Consider the following 15,060-nt stretch of genomic DNA (forward strand, 5'->3'; position numbering starts at 1 on the left):
ACATGTCATGGGATGGGGATAAAGAAGTATGGGGCAGAGTGAATAGCCCCAGCCTGTGACTTGAAGAGCTCCAGTCTTCACTCTTGCTCTTGCTCCAGGGAGCTGTAAAACCCTGGGCAGCTCCCTTCCTTTTATGAATCTCGGGTTCCTACAATGAATAATGGCTAACATCAAGTTAAAACTTCCTATATACTAGATACCCTGCTAAGTCATTCACCTTCATTATTTCATTTCATTTTCAAAACAATCTGATCAGATAGACAATATTGGGTTGTCGGGAAAGTCATGACACAATTTTGCATAGAAAAGCATGTCATGACTGTTCCAATGATCCAATATTTTTATCCCTATTCTATAGAAGAGGAAATTGAGGCTCACAGAGGTTAAGTAACTTTCCCAGAAAGTCATGCACCCAGCAAATGGTGAGTCGAGAGCTGAGAGCCAGGAAGCCTGGTGTCAGGCTGGGATCTCACTCACTTTGGTTTTCTGCAGCTCCTGCACAAGCAGATGCAGCATAGTTTGGCTGGACCAAACTTCCAGACCTGCTGGAACCCAGCCTTCACAGGAAGGACAGAGAAGGAAGAGCAGTTTAGAGCTAGATTACTAAGCTTGGATTCCTGGCTAAAGAGTGGGGAGCCATGGAAGATTTTGGGAAAAGGCGTAAGTGATCAAGACCATGTTGTATTTGCTGGGTGTCCTGGAAAGCATTTTGAACTACTCTGTTATTCTTCAACCACAGGATTTTTCAATCTCAGCACTATTGACATTTGAGGCTTGATAATTCCTTGTTGTGGGATACTGTCCTGTATATAGCAAGATGCTAAGGAGCATCCTCGGACTTCACCCACTATGTGCCAATAACTCACTTCCCCGAAACTGAGAAAGCTAGAAATGTCTTAGACATTGCCAAATGGCCCCTATAGATCAATCACCACCAGCTAAGAACTACAGTGTCAGGACCAAAAGATGGTATAATGGCTATGTCACTGGACTCCCATGTAGTTGACCGTGGTTCGAGTCCCGGACCCGGTTGCTTAAACTCATGCCAGGCATGTATGGGTGTTTGCCTAAGATCTCAAGAGAATAATGGAAGAGAAGGGATCATGGTGTAGCCATCCCCCCTGGAAGGGGGTGATTTCTCACTTTCTGTCTCTTTCTGGAGAGCACACACACCCTATTGCAAAAACCTCTAAAAAAAGTTGATGACCCACCCCCTTTTTAAAAACATTCTAAAAAAAAAAAAAAAAAAAAAAAAAACTACAGTGACTGTAACCATTCTTTCCTAATCTATCCATCTTTTTTTTTGCCCAGGGATCCAGGACGTTTTTCACCATGACTGTTGCCTTACTGGGTTTTGCCATTTTCTTGCTCCATTGTGTGACATGTAAGAAGCTTGTAGAAGGCACCATCTCCCCCTCATCTTGGCGCTTCACACACTCCCTTTACAATGCCACCATCTATGAAAACTCTGCCCCCAAGACCTATGTAGAAAGCTTCGTGAAAATGGGCATGTACCTTGAAGAGCCCCAGTGGGCAGTGCGGTACCGGATCATCTCTGGGGATGTGGCCAATGTATTTAAGACAGAAGAGTATGTGGTGGGCAACTTCTGCTTCCTGAGAATAAGGACAAAGAGCAGCAATACAGCCCTTCTGAACAGGGAGGTACGAGATAGCTACACCCTCATCATCCAAGCCACAGAGAAGACCTTGGAGTTTGAAGCTTTAACCCGTGTGGATGTCCACATCCTGGACCAGAATGATCTGAGGCCCCTTTTCTCCCCACCTTCCTATAGAGTCACCATCTCTGAGGACTTGCCCCTAAGGAGCCCCATCTGCAAGGTTACCGCCACAGATGCTGATCTGGGCCAAAATGCTGAGTTCTATTATGCCTTTAACACAAGGTCAGAGATGTTTGCCATCCATCCCACCAGTGGTGTGGTCACTGTGGCTGGGAAACTCAATGTCACCTGGCGAGGGAAGTATGAGCTTCAGGTGCTGGCTGTGGACCGAATGCGGAAGATCTCCGAGGGCAATGGATTTGGCAACTTAGCTGCCCTGGTCATCCATGTGGAGCCTACCCTCAGGAAGCCCCCAGCCATTGCCTCGGTGGTGGTGACTCCACCAGACAGCAACGAAGGGACCACCTATGCCACTGTAGTGGTAGACGCTAACAACGCAGGAGCTGAAGTGGACTCATTGAATGTTGTGGGTGGTGACCCTGGAAAGCACTTCAAAGCCATCAAGTCTTATGCCAGGAGCAATGAGTTCAGTTTGGTGTCCATCAAAGACATCAACTGGATAGAACACCTTCATGGATTCAACCTCAGCCTCCAGGCGAGGAGTGGACCCAGACCTTTTTATTCCCAGATCAGGGGCTTCCATCTACCTGCTTCCAAACTGGCTGCCCTCAAATTCGAGAAAGCAGTTTACAGAGTGCAACTGAGTGAGTTCTCCCCACCTGGCAGTCGTGTGGTGATGGTGAAGGTGACCCCAGCCTTCCCTAACCTGCAGTATGTTCTAAAGCCATCCTCACAGAGTGCAGGATTTAAACTGAATGCTCACAGTGGGTTGATCACCACCACGAAGCTCATGGACTTCCACGACCAAACCCGCTATGAGCTACACATCAGAACGTCACCAGGCCGGGCTTCCACCACAGTGGTCGTTGACATCGTGGACTGTAACAACCATGCCCCCGTCTTCAATAGGTCTTCTTATGAGGGCACTTTGGATGAGAACATCCCTCCAGGTACCAGTGTTTTGACAGTTACTGCCACAGATCGGGATCATGGGGAGAACGGATGTATCATCTATTCCATTGCTGGTCCCAAAGTTCTGCCATTCTCTATTGACCCCTACCTGGGAGTCATCTCCACCTCCAAACCTATGGATTATGAGCTTATGAAAAGAATTTACAACTTTCGGGTACGAGCATCAGATTGGGGTTCCCCATTTCGCCGAGAGAGGGAGGTGTCCATTTCTCTTAGGCTCAAGAACTTGAATGACAACCAGCCTGTGTTTGAGGAAGTCAACTGCACGGGGTCTATCCGCCAAGACTGGCCAATAGGGAAGTCGGTAATGACTGTGTCAGCCATAGATGTGGATGAGCTTCAGAACCTAAAATATGAGATTGTGTCAGGCAATGAGTTGGGGTATTTTGATCTAAATCATTTTTCTGGGGTGATATCCCTCAAACGCTCTTTCATGAATCTTACCGCTGGGCAGCCCACCAGTTATTCCCTGAAAATTACAGCCTCAGATGGCAAAAACTATGCCTCACCCACAACTCTGAATGTCACTGTGGTGAAAGACCCTCATTTTGAGGTGCCTATAAGCTGTGATAAAACAGGGGTCCTGACACATTTCACAAAGGCCATCCTTCATTATGTTGGGCTGCAGAACATGGAGTCCAGTGATGAAGAATTCACTGCCTTAAGCACCTATCAGATCAATCACCATCCCCCTCAGTTTGAAGACCACTTCCCCCAGTCCATTGATGTCCTCGAGCGTGTTCCTGTCAACACTCCCTTGGCCCGCTTGGCAGCCACTGACCCTGATGCTGGCTTTAACGGTAAACTAGTCTACGTGGTTGCAGATGGCAACGAGGAAGGCTGCTTTGACATTGAGCTGGAGACAGGGCTGCTCACTGTAGCTGCTCCCTTGGACTATGAAACAACCAGTTTCTACGTCCTCAACATAACAGTGTATGATCTAGGCACTCCCCAGAAGTCCTCCTGGAAGCTGCTGACAGTGAATGTGAAAGACTGGAATGACAATGCACCCAGATTTCCCCCTGGTGGGTACCAGTTAACCATCTCAGAGGACACTGAAGTTGGAACCACAATTGCAGAGCTGAAAACAAAAGATGCTGACTCAGAGGACAATGGGAGGGTTCGCTACACCTTGTTAAGTCCCACAGAGAAGTTTTCCCTCCACCCCCTCACTGGGGAACTGGTTGTCACAGGACACCTGGACCGGGAATCAGAACCTCAGTACATACTCAAGGTGGAGGCCAGGGATCAGCCCAGCAAGGGCCACCAGCTCTTCTCTGTTACTGACCTTCTAGTCACACTGGAAGATGCTAATGACAATTCTCCACAGTGCATCACAGAACACAGCAGCCTGAAGGTCCCAGAGGACTTGCCCCCTGGGACTATCCTGACGTTTCTGGATGCCTCTGACCCTGACCTGGGCCCTGCTGGTGAAGTGCGATATGTCCTGTTGAACGACGCACATGGGACTTTCCGGGTGGACCTGATGACTGGGGCGCTCAGTCTGGAGAGAGAGCTGGATTTTGAGAAGCAGGCTGGGTACAATCTGAGCCTGTGGGCCAGTGACGGCGGGAGGCCTCTGGCCCGCAGGACCCTCTGCCATGTGGAGGTGATAGTCCTGGATGTGAATGAGAATCTCCACCCTCCCCACTTTGCCTCCTTCGTGCACCAGGGCCAGGTGCAGGAGAACAGTCCCTCGGGAACCCAAGTGATGATAGTGGCTGCCCGCGACGATGACAGTGGCTTGGATGGGGAGCTCCAGTACTCCCTGAGGGCTGGCACCAGTCTCGCAGCCTTCAGCATCAACCAAGACACAGGTATTGGGGGTAGGGTGGGATGGGATTGTGAGGGCCAGGGGAAGTTAGGCTGAAGGCAAATCAGGGACTATCCTAAAAGAAAACAAGTTGCAGGCTAAGAAAAAGATGTCCCATTGTTACATGATGTGAAAACCAGTTTCAGAAGTACTGTCTATTGGGTGAGCCCCACAGCATAGCATCATAGATCAATACATCTTTTCCTGTTTAAAATTGCTGCATATTACTCTATTGTATAGATAGATATAACATCCTAGTTCATGTATCATGATATTTTCAAATTGACCTCCAAAAAGCCACACCGACATATTTATTCTTTTTAAGCTTCATGGAAAATAAATGCAATTCAGCAAACACTGAGCACTTACTACTTATGAGGTCCTAAGATAGGCACCTTGTGAAGATCCAAAGTGAATAAAGGCAGGTTGCTGCCTTGATGAATTCATAGTCTGGTGGGCTATTTACTTCCAGGGCAAAGGGCAAGATGATGTGATAGAAAGAGCATTAGATCAAGAGTTAGTCTTCTACTTACTTGCTCTATGATCACACTAAGTCGTGCTCCCTCCAGGGGCCTCGGTTTCCCCATTTGTCATCTCTGCCATGCCATGGCTATGAGCATGGGCCTTCGTCTCATCTAGGCCCTGCTGGCTGAGTGTGCTCTATGAGAGTTTAGGGCATAAGCTTCTTTCGCTCAATATTGGTCGGTCACCTTCTAGAGCAGTGCTGGCCTGTAAGAAGCAACTTGTGGGGTGAGTGAGTTAAAGAATGAAGCTGAGCCCCTAAAATCAAAAAGACAATGGAGAAGGGAACATTAAGTTATTCACCAAATCCCTAACAGGACTTAAAGCATTAAGGAAGTAGTTTAAAGACACCAAAAAGAAATCCCACTTACAGAACATGAAATAAATCAGTGGAACCTGGGTTGAAGTAGTCAGGAGAAACTAAGCCAACTATTGCTGTCTTCTCAAAACCCTACATAGACCCATATGTTAGAGCCACAGGCCCATTTTAGCAGGGAAAGGCTCTGACAGGTTCTATAAAAAAGATATTAATTCCCCTGTGTTCAAATCAGCATCTCCCAAATTTATTTGCAACAGTTTCCTCCTTTAGTGTAGGATCTAGTAATATCCTTTCCATAGTATAGTTCAGGGAATGCTGAATAAGGTGATTTCTTTTAGAAAGATTTTTGCCAGACCAGCAGTTAGCGTAATGGCTATATTGCTGGACTCCCACATAGCCGACCACGGTTCAAGTCCCAAGCCCAGCGGGTTAAACTCATGCAGGGTGCATGTGCATGCGTGCTCAAGGTCCCTAGAGGAGAAGGGAATGTGGTGTGGCCATCCCCACTAGGGGGTGATTTCTCACTTTCTGTCTCTCTGTCTTTCTGGTGAGCATACGCACCCTAAAGCGAAAACCTCTCCAAAAAAAAAAAAAGATTTTTGCTATCTGGCACCTCGCCAGAGAGACAGAGAGACACAGAGAGACAAAAAGTGAGAAGTCACCCTCCAAGGGAATGGTCATGCCTCAATCCCTTCTCCATTCTTCTCTTGCGATTTTGGGCATGCACATACATGTGCTTGGTGTGGTTTTAAGCTGCTTGGTCTGGGACTCAAACCGTGGTCAACTACATGGGAGTCCAGTGACATAACCATTATGCCATTTGCTGAGTAAGGTGAATTTTTTTTTTTTGAGAGGTTTTTGCTATAGGGCGTGTGTGCTCACCAGACAGACAGAGAGAGAGAGACAGAAAGCAAGAAATCACCCCCCCCTTGGGGGATGGCTACACCTCAATCCCTTCTCCTCCATTCTTCTCTTGGGATCTTGGGCACACACGTGCTCACACCCTGCATGAGTTTTAAGCCTCCAGGTCTGGGACTCCAACCAGTCTACTACATGGGAGTCCAGCAACATAGCCATTACGCTAACTGCTGGTCCTGAGTAAGGTGAATTCTAAAGCCACTTTGAGTTGTAAAATATTTTGAGTTTGTTGATTTACTGTCCCTAGGAATGATTCAGACTATGGCACCTCTGGACCGAGAATTTGCATCCTACTACTGGTTGACGGTACTGGCAGTGGACAAGGGATCTGTACCGCTCTCTTCTGTCACTGAAGTCTACATTGAGGTTATGGATGTCAATGACAACCCACCCCGTATGTCCAGACCTGTGTTCTACCCTTCTATCCTGGAGGATGCACCCTCGGGTACGTCCGTGCTTCAGCTGGAAGCCTGGGACCCAGACTCCATTTCTGAGGGGAAGCTGACCTTCAACATCACCAGTGGGAACCACATGGGATTCTTTGCTATTCATCCATTCACAGGTAAGACCCAAAAATCTGGGAAAAGGACAGGAATCTCTACCATGGGGGTTCTCAAAGTGGGGTCTCTAACCAGCACCATCACCATCATCTACAAACTTGTTGGAAGTTCAAATTCTCAGGCCCCACCCTAGGTCTACAGAACCAGGATTCTAAGGGTGGAGCCCAAGAAACTATATTTATTTTTCATATATTTTTCACATTCAATCACTCTTCATCATTACAGCATACCAAATGAATTTTCCCATCCTGAATACATTGTATATTGGTTCAATCAAAGATATTACCATACATATTATCATCAACAGTTTTCCATTTTTGTGTTCCTTAAATGTTTTTCTTCCCCCCACCCCTTGATTCCCTTCCTCTCACCCTCCCCCAACAAGAGAAGCATGGGATTTTGACGTGCACTAAAACTGGAGAGCACTGTTCCACCAAAGTCCGTCTTCGTGGAAAAATGACAAGAACCTGTCATCAGTTTTGTTTGTTTTTGTGTTTGTTTTTTACCTTTGGAACCTAGGAAAGCTAAGCAGACCTTCAAGTGGTCAAGATGAGGCTATTTCAGACCTCCAACTCTTTGTCCCTGAGTCACCAGCCACAGGTTGCATCCCTCAAGCCTAGTTTCAGATTGATCTCTACCCTATTGACAGAGTGGTGACCATAGGGATCCCCTTACAGAGTCAGTCATCTCCCTAGCATCTTTTCTTGGCCCAAGGTCATCTAGGACAAAGATGGTGGTTGGCTTAGAGGAATTCCCATCAACTGGCATTAGTGAGTCAGAGGTGGCCCATGGGAGTCCAGCGACATAGCCATTACGCTAACTGCTGGTCCTGGAAAAATCTTTCTAAAAGACATCACCTTATTCAGCATTCCCTAAACTTGTCTCCCTGCACAAGTTTTAAATAATGGCTTTTCAAGCTTTGGCCACACTTAAAAATAATTCCACAAACATGCTATATCTCTATTTATTCTTTAAAATAAGAAGATCTGTTTACACTGCCTTCACAGTTCCAGCAGCCATAGTGGACTAGAGCTGACAGCAGCTCCCCAGGTAGACCAGGTAGACCAGGCACCACAGTCCCTACCGCCTCGATGGTATTATTCCAGCCTGCTGCCCTTGTTTACACTATCTGCCTGTCTCTCGTTGGTGCTGGAGTATAAGATACACTTCCTACTGCCCTGGACATTTCTGAAAGGCCATCTCTTTCTCCTGGGGTGTGAATAACAAACCTATTAGAAGACCCTTTTCTTCTGAACCCAGCTTCCTATTCTCCAGCTCCAACAACTTGCTCTTGTCCTGCAAAGATAATACCCTGGCAGGATTGGAAGAAAATTTAAATCCCTGACTCTTAAGTTTATTATCTACCAGGACTTAAAGCATGAAGAAAATAGTTTAAAGACAATTACAAGGAAATCCCACTTGTAGGACATGAGATAAAACAATGGAACTTGGTCAGGAGAAAGTCAGTCAACTACCACGGCCTTCCGAAAACCCTACAAAGGTCCATATGACAGAGGCACAGGCCCATTTCAGCAGAGGGAGGTTCTACAAGATGGATAAATATCCAGTCCTCACCACTGCACCTCCCATGTTATATTTGCAAGTTTCCTCTGGTGATTCTTAAAGCATAAGGGAACAGTGGGGACAATGAGCCTGGGAGCCCTGGGGCAGAAGGTGGGTGGGGGATACAAGTGTATCTTTGCCTAGTGACACTTGTGGAGAACCTTTCCTGTTCACCTCTGACCTTAGGATGTGGATTAGTCTGCTAAGGAGGAGGTTGCTTTTCTCCTGGAAAATAGGCCCAAGCTGGCTCTCTACCTGGGTCTGCCCTGTCCCTCCCTCTTCAGAAAGGGGACAAGATCTCTCACCTAACGTATTAACTTCTCAGCTTCTTCAAAATCCCTCTTCTGTTTACTATCAACAGTTCCCTGCCAGCAGGTCTGGCAAAATGCCCTAGAAAGCAGAGATAATCTTAGTTTTCTTATAGTTGAGGGGAAGAAATCTTTATTAGCATGAACTTTTTTTTTTTTTTTTTGAGAGGATTTTGCTATAGGGCACGTGCACTCTCCAGAAAGACAGAGAGAGACAGGAACAGAAAGCAAGAAATCACCTCTTCCAATTTCCTCTTGGGCATACATGCACACTCACCTGGCATAAGTTTAAGCCACTGGGTCCAGGACTCAAACCACAGCCAACTACATGGGAGTCCAGTGACATAGCCATTACACCAACTGCTGGTCCCAAATGTGAACATTTTTAAAAATAATTGTTCAGCAAAGAGGCCCCAGCTGGGAACCAGCAGTTAACATAATAGCTATGTTGCTGGATTTCCATGTAGTCGACCGTGGTTTGCGTCCCAGACCCGGTGGCTTAAAACTCATGCCGGGCGGATGTGCGTGCATGCCCAAGATCCCGAGAGGAGAGTGGAGGAGAAGGGATTGTGGCGTGACCATCCCCCCTGGGGGGTGATTCCTCGCTTTCTGTCTCTATGTCTCTCTCTGTCTGTCTGGCGAGCGCATGCGCCCTATAGCAAAAACCTCGCCAAAAAAAAAAAAAAAGAGGCCCCAGCCCACCTTTCTCATCTCCACCATTACAGGCCCCACTTCCTAGTCGGATACCTTAGGTTATTTCTCTTAAGGTAACCTTAGCTCCTGCTGTCTGCTGTGTCCCATGACTCATGTTGACATAAAAAACAGCTTTGACTTCATCTTGCTCCTCTGTATGCCACCTTTTAGGATCCAGTCACAAGACCTTCTCGAGTCCACGCTCCCTCCTGACACAGGACTTTGCATGTGCTTCTCTCTTTACCGAGTGTCTCTCCTTTTGCCTGATTAACTCCGGCTCTCCTTTCAGATCCTAGCCCAGCTGTTCCCTCCTTAAAGAAAATTTTCCTGATACCATAATACACTTTCCAGCATCACATACTCCTGTTTATAATACTTATCACCTGAACCACTATGTACACTTATATAATTATTTCACTAATTACCCATGTCCTTCACTAACCTTCAAAGGTTTCTGAGAAAGGGACCTTGACTATTTTTGCCCACCCGAATCTCTTCAGTACCTGGTACACCGTAGAAAATAAATTATTGTCCAATGGATGAATGAATTCTGCCAACACCCACAGACGTTTGCTAAGCCCAAGACTCCTTTGTGTATTCAGCAAATATTTAGTAGTATCTACCCTTACACGGCCTTTAAACCTTGTGCTGCTGAGAGATGTAAAGATTAATAAAATATGGTTTCAAGGCATTGAGGAATTCAGTCCAACAACAGCATAAATGTTTGGATATAAATTCTATAAAACTTGCGTGAAGGCATAACATCGTAAAACACGTGCAGAGGCAGTGTCATGGCTACTCAGAGGAGCGAGGGAGCTGCTTAGATTGGTGCGTCTGCACCAGCTTCACAGAACAGGGGTAGTTACGCTGAGCTGAAGCAGAGAGGGTTGGGACAGGCAGCAGTCTGAAGGCACACGGACAAGGACAATGACATGAACAGTATCCAAGAAGAAACAAGGCCCAGATCCTGTTGAGGATAGAGCGAGGAGGTCAGTTTTCTGAAGGCATAGTCAAGTCCACCACTTACCAATGGTGAGATCTTGCAAAAGTTGCTTAACTGTTCTATGGCGGAGTTTTCTCACCAGTGCTATGGAGTTAATAATAGCTACTTTCCTGGGCAGTTGTCAGGATTAAATAAGTTAATACATAGAGGTAGAGAAAGAGCCTTGAAGAAAGCCTAGGCATGTAAGAGCTCAATGAGCATTGACTATGATGCTAGGGAGGAAAGGAGAGGGAGATAAAGATGGAAAGGCAGTTTGGGGCAAGACCTTGATGTGGTAGGTCAGGATGAATGGAGTAAGGATCAGGAATCTGTAAGAGGTGGAATCAGCAGTAGTTGAAAAACTATTGAATGAGGGAAGAGAACAAGAGAAGGGTCTGAGATGGGCTCGAGATGAGGTAATGGGGAAACACTCATTTGAAGAAAAATGGTAAGAGCTAAGAGCCCAGCTGTTCTTTCCTTAAAGAAATTTAAGTGCCGCCTCACTCCAGGAAAGGTGAGAGGGCACCTCCTTAGGGATCTTGCACAGCCCTATGGGAGTGGCTCTGCCACGTCCCCATTCCACACAGACACTCCCCAGGAATCCTGCCACCAACCCCAAAGAAAGCCACACGTCAGTGATTCCAAGGAAACAAGCACTTGGAAGGTTGGAGAAGCAGTGGCATAGAAAGGCAGAGAGAAATGGAAAACCAAACAGGAGAGAGAGAGAGACTGAAATTCAGAGAGCGCTAGTGGGAGAAGGGAGAGAGGAAGAGCAATCAAAGAAGTGAGAAGGAAGATGGTGAGGGATATACAGAGAGAGAAAAGGGAAGGAGACAGAGATGAAGCAGAAGGAAAAGGGGTGGATAGAACCAGGTCGAAGGTTAACCTGACAAGACCGCCTAGAGCCTTCACTCTTCCTGAGGGGCTCCAGGATCCTGGACTCTTCTCCATCAAACCCTACAACTTGGGTCTGGCCCAGGTAGGGTGACCTGGGACAACACCCTTACTGTACCCAGAGGAGTGTGTCTTTTGTTTCCACTTGTCTTCCTTCTTTGACTGAAAGGGCTCCTGGGTATGGGACTTTGTAGGAGTCCTCTCTGGTACCTCCCATGCCAGTCTTCTGGAAGGGAAGAGAAAGCTGTAAGATTTGGGTTCTGGTGCACAAGGCAAGGGCATGCCTTTGACAGGCCACTTCTCCACATTGCACTCCTATTTTCATTCACCCCATTTCCCTTCTCTGAGCCCCACATAGAAATACTGTTCTTTTCACTGAGCTTTTTGTTTCTACATTTACTTCCTTCATCTCCATCATTTCATCATCTAAACAAGTATAAAATAGGTAGTACAAGTTTTCAGAAAGCCCATTGACCCCTATCAATAGCTCTACTTCCATTTAAAAGCCAGATATCATACCCAGCCATGACCTCTCAAGGCAAGGGAATTGGAATGACCTTCTGGGCCCCTGAGAATGTCCACATTGACTTCCCTAAATCTTGCAAAGAATTGACACCTTCTTTTTTAATTGTCTCAATCTAGAGCCATTGTGACTCAGAAAATTAAAATTAGATTTACAGATCACCAAGCCCAACTTCCTCAGTTTACAGATGAGCTGAGAGGAATCCTTCTCTAACTCATCTGTACCACCTAGTCATGAAAAGATTCAGAGGTAGAACTCAGGTGAATAATATAGTATGTGTATTTTAAGTTGATTGATGATTGATTTCATGAGAGAGAAACAGAGAAAGAGAGATACCCCAAACAGGGTCTTTACACCACAGTCCATCCTCAGTTTCAGTCAGTCTGGATCGCCAGCATGCATGAGAGTAACTGGTAGGCTCAGGGAAGTCTCGGGACACAAACCTAGGACCTTTCACATGTGGGTTGAGTTATATTACCACTACACCACTGCCTGGCCAGCTCCAGGTGGATAATTTACTAATGATAAAGAAGTAAAAAGCTACCACTTTGTGATTTCTCTACACAAGAAATCAATGATTATGAGCTCTGTTATAACTCCTGGCAGGCTACCTTTACTCAGTGACATATCATGTAGAGCATTTCCACATCCACAAAAATATTTTACATGGCTGCATAACATTCCTTTTCTGTATTATTTATATAACTCTTCCCTTATGCAGATGGTGTCCAATTGCTTACTTTTTACAATATTACTGTGATAAACAGCTTTATGCATGCATTTTGCCAGATTTATGCATTTATCTCTTTAGAACAAATTCCTCGATATGCAGTGAGACATTCGGAATTTAAGCCAGAAAGACCTTGAAGGCCATCCAATTCAACTTCTCATTTTACAGAATGGGTAGAATTGAGATACCACAGAAGAGGTGGAGAAATATGCAGCTTCCTGGAGTCAAGATAGGCCACAGAGGGAGTTAATGAGCCCCCACCCCATAAGAAAACTGAAGTTAGAATTAAGGGTTAGTATTGCCATAGAAGAGTGAAGCCAAGCCAGGAAGAAGTGTTCTTCTAGAGTGGAGGTCTCCCACTACCAAGGACCCTGATTGCTTCCTCAGTCCTACTGTGAGCCTCAGCCCACCCCCATCCCAACATATGAAGTCTCAGATGACTTGGTCATCAAAAATTTTTCAGATTTAAAAGATAGAAACACAATCCAGGTTGGTTAAAGCAACAAAATGCATTTTTTTTTTCTTTTACCAAAGAGTCCAGACATATTTGGATGTAGACACTGCTGCAGCCAGTGTTCAAATGATGGAATGAAGGCTCCGCCTCTGCCCATCTCTTGGCCTCAGTTTCTCTGAGTGAGTTCTGTTCTGAAGAGTTTTTCTGCTTGAGAGCAGAGTTTTTCTGCACTCAGATCTGGTTCTATCCTCTCAGCACCTGCAACAGCAAAAGAACTTTTTTCTACAGTTCTCTCAGAGCCCTAGAATTGATTTTCACCAATCTCACAGATGGGCCACTAGTCGAACACAAGAACTGGAGGATAATCTCTGCTGATTGGCCAATTCAAACTATATACCCTTCCCCAGGAGTGGGTCATCCTCACCCCAGATCACAAAGGACTGAAATTAGGAACCCTGAACCCAGGAAAACTGGAGTTTTTATTAAAAGAGGAAATGAATGATGCACAGAAGACATCCAAATGCAAGCATATTTCATGAATTTCAGTGCCAAGGAACCAAAATTGCATCCTAACACTGCTGATACTTACCCCTATGTACCAACAACCCTACTGGTTGTTTCCAGCTGAAGAATCATTCTGGTTGGGCAGCCCTTTGTCTGGGCAGCCCTCTGATTGGTCAGGCTGCATGTTGTGTTGGTTGCTGAGTTTTTGACATATCACCTGTGCTTCATGGGAAAACAGGAAGTAGATGGGAGCTTCAGGTAACATGGTATCTCTGTTCTTTCCCACTTTCTTATTTCTTTTTCCATTCCCTAGATTTCCATTTCTTCTATCTCTGTTCTTTTTTTTTTTTTTCCACTATAGGGCGCGTGCACTCGCCAGACAGACAGAGAGACATAGAGACAGAAAACGAGAAATCACCCTCCAGGGGGGATGATCTCGCCACAATCCCTTCTCCTCCATTCTCCTCTCGGGATCTTGGGCACGCACGCACACGTGCTCGGCGTGAGCTTTAAGCCACCGGGTCCGGGACGAGAACTGCAGTCGACTACATGGGAGTCCAGCGACATAGCCATTACACTAACTGCTGGTTCCCATCTTCTATCTCTGTTCTTTCCCACTTCCTTACCTCTTTTTCCATTCCCTAGATTTCCATTTCTTCTAACGTACTTGTTCTCCAAAGAGAATTCTCACCTGGGATTTGAATGCACCCCAGTTAAAGCAGACCTGGAGGCCCTTTGCTCACATCTTTCTTCTCTATCTCTTTCCTAGGTCTCCTATCCACAGCCCAGCAGCTGGACCGAGAGAAGAAGGATGAACACATCCTGGAAGTAAGTAATGGCCATAAACTCATAACTGGGATTCAGAAACCTCCTGAAGGAGGTATTTATGGAGCTAAGGCAGGCCTTGGAGCCACAGGAAAGTCTCTAGCACTGTGGCTCATGAAGGTACTGAGCTCAGGAAGGAGGTCACATGTGAGCTGAGCTGGTGGTAAAGATCATCGGATCTTTGCAGGCTCTTCAGCACAGAGAGGGGAAGGAATCTGAAGCCATGTCTAGGTCTGTCAGGAACCACTGATTGGGATGTGGTGCCTGCAGTGAGCACAGGAAGGGGAGCAGGTGCACGTGTGCTATGCTCTTGCTGGTTCTGGTGTCTAATCTATCTTCCTGGCCCAGAGACAGAGAGAGAGAATCATCTGCGATCAGATGGTAGGTCAGTAGCAAAGGCAGGATGAAAATGCAGGACTTCGTCTTCCAGTTCTGTGCTCTTTTTAGGACATTTTAGAAATCACATAGGCTTCTCTGGTTTCTATTCCAGTGAGGGGCTTCAGTCATTGACCCCAAGAGGATTAAATTAGAAGGACATCGAACGGAGAAATCTAGCTATTTTTCCTTCTGATCTGTCTATAACTGATGAACAGGCATTTCTTCTAGTCTTAAAGGCACCAGGAGGGAGCGATATATACTCCTAGAAATTTTAAATGCATTTTTCTTGCTATGTTCCCAGGT

The 15,060-nt window shown here is 46.1% G+C and overlaps 1 protein-coding gene across 1 annotated transcript in view; it reads left to right on the plus strand.

Moving 5' to 3' along the window:
• The first annotated feature begins 1,332 nt into the window (after positions 1 to 1,332).
• FAT2 (FAT atypical cadherin 2) overlaps positions 1,333 to 15,060 on the plus strand; it is a 71,841-nt gene continuing 58,113 nt past the window's right edge. The window contains exons 1-3 of the mRNA XM_006150827.3: positions 1,333 to 4,588; positions 6,591 to 6,905; positions 14,324 to 14,382. Of these exons, the coding sequence (XP_006150889.1) occupies positions 1,333 to 4,588; positions 6,591 to 6,905; positions 14,324 to 14,382 (3,630 nt within the window). The remainder of the gene's footprint in view (positions 4,589 to 6,590; positions 6,906 to 14,323; positions 14,383 to 15,060) is intronic.

Source organism: Tupaia chinensis, unplaced genomic scaffold (assembly GCF_000334495.1).
Source record: "Tupaia chinensis unplaced genomic scaffold, TupChi_1.0 Scaffold000301_1, whole genome shotgun sequence".
Classification (NCBI taxonomy): domain Eukaryota; kingdom Metazoa; phylum Chordata; class Mammalia; order Scandentia; family Tupaiidae; genus Tupaia; species Tupaia belangeri.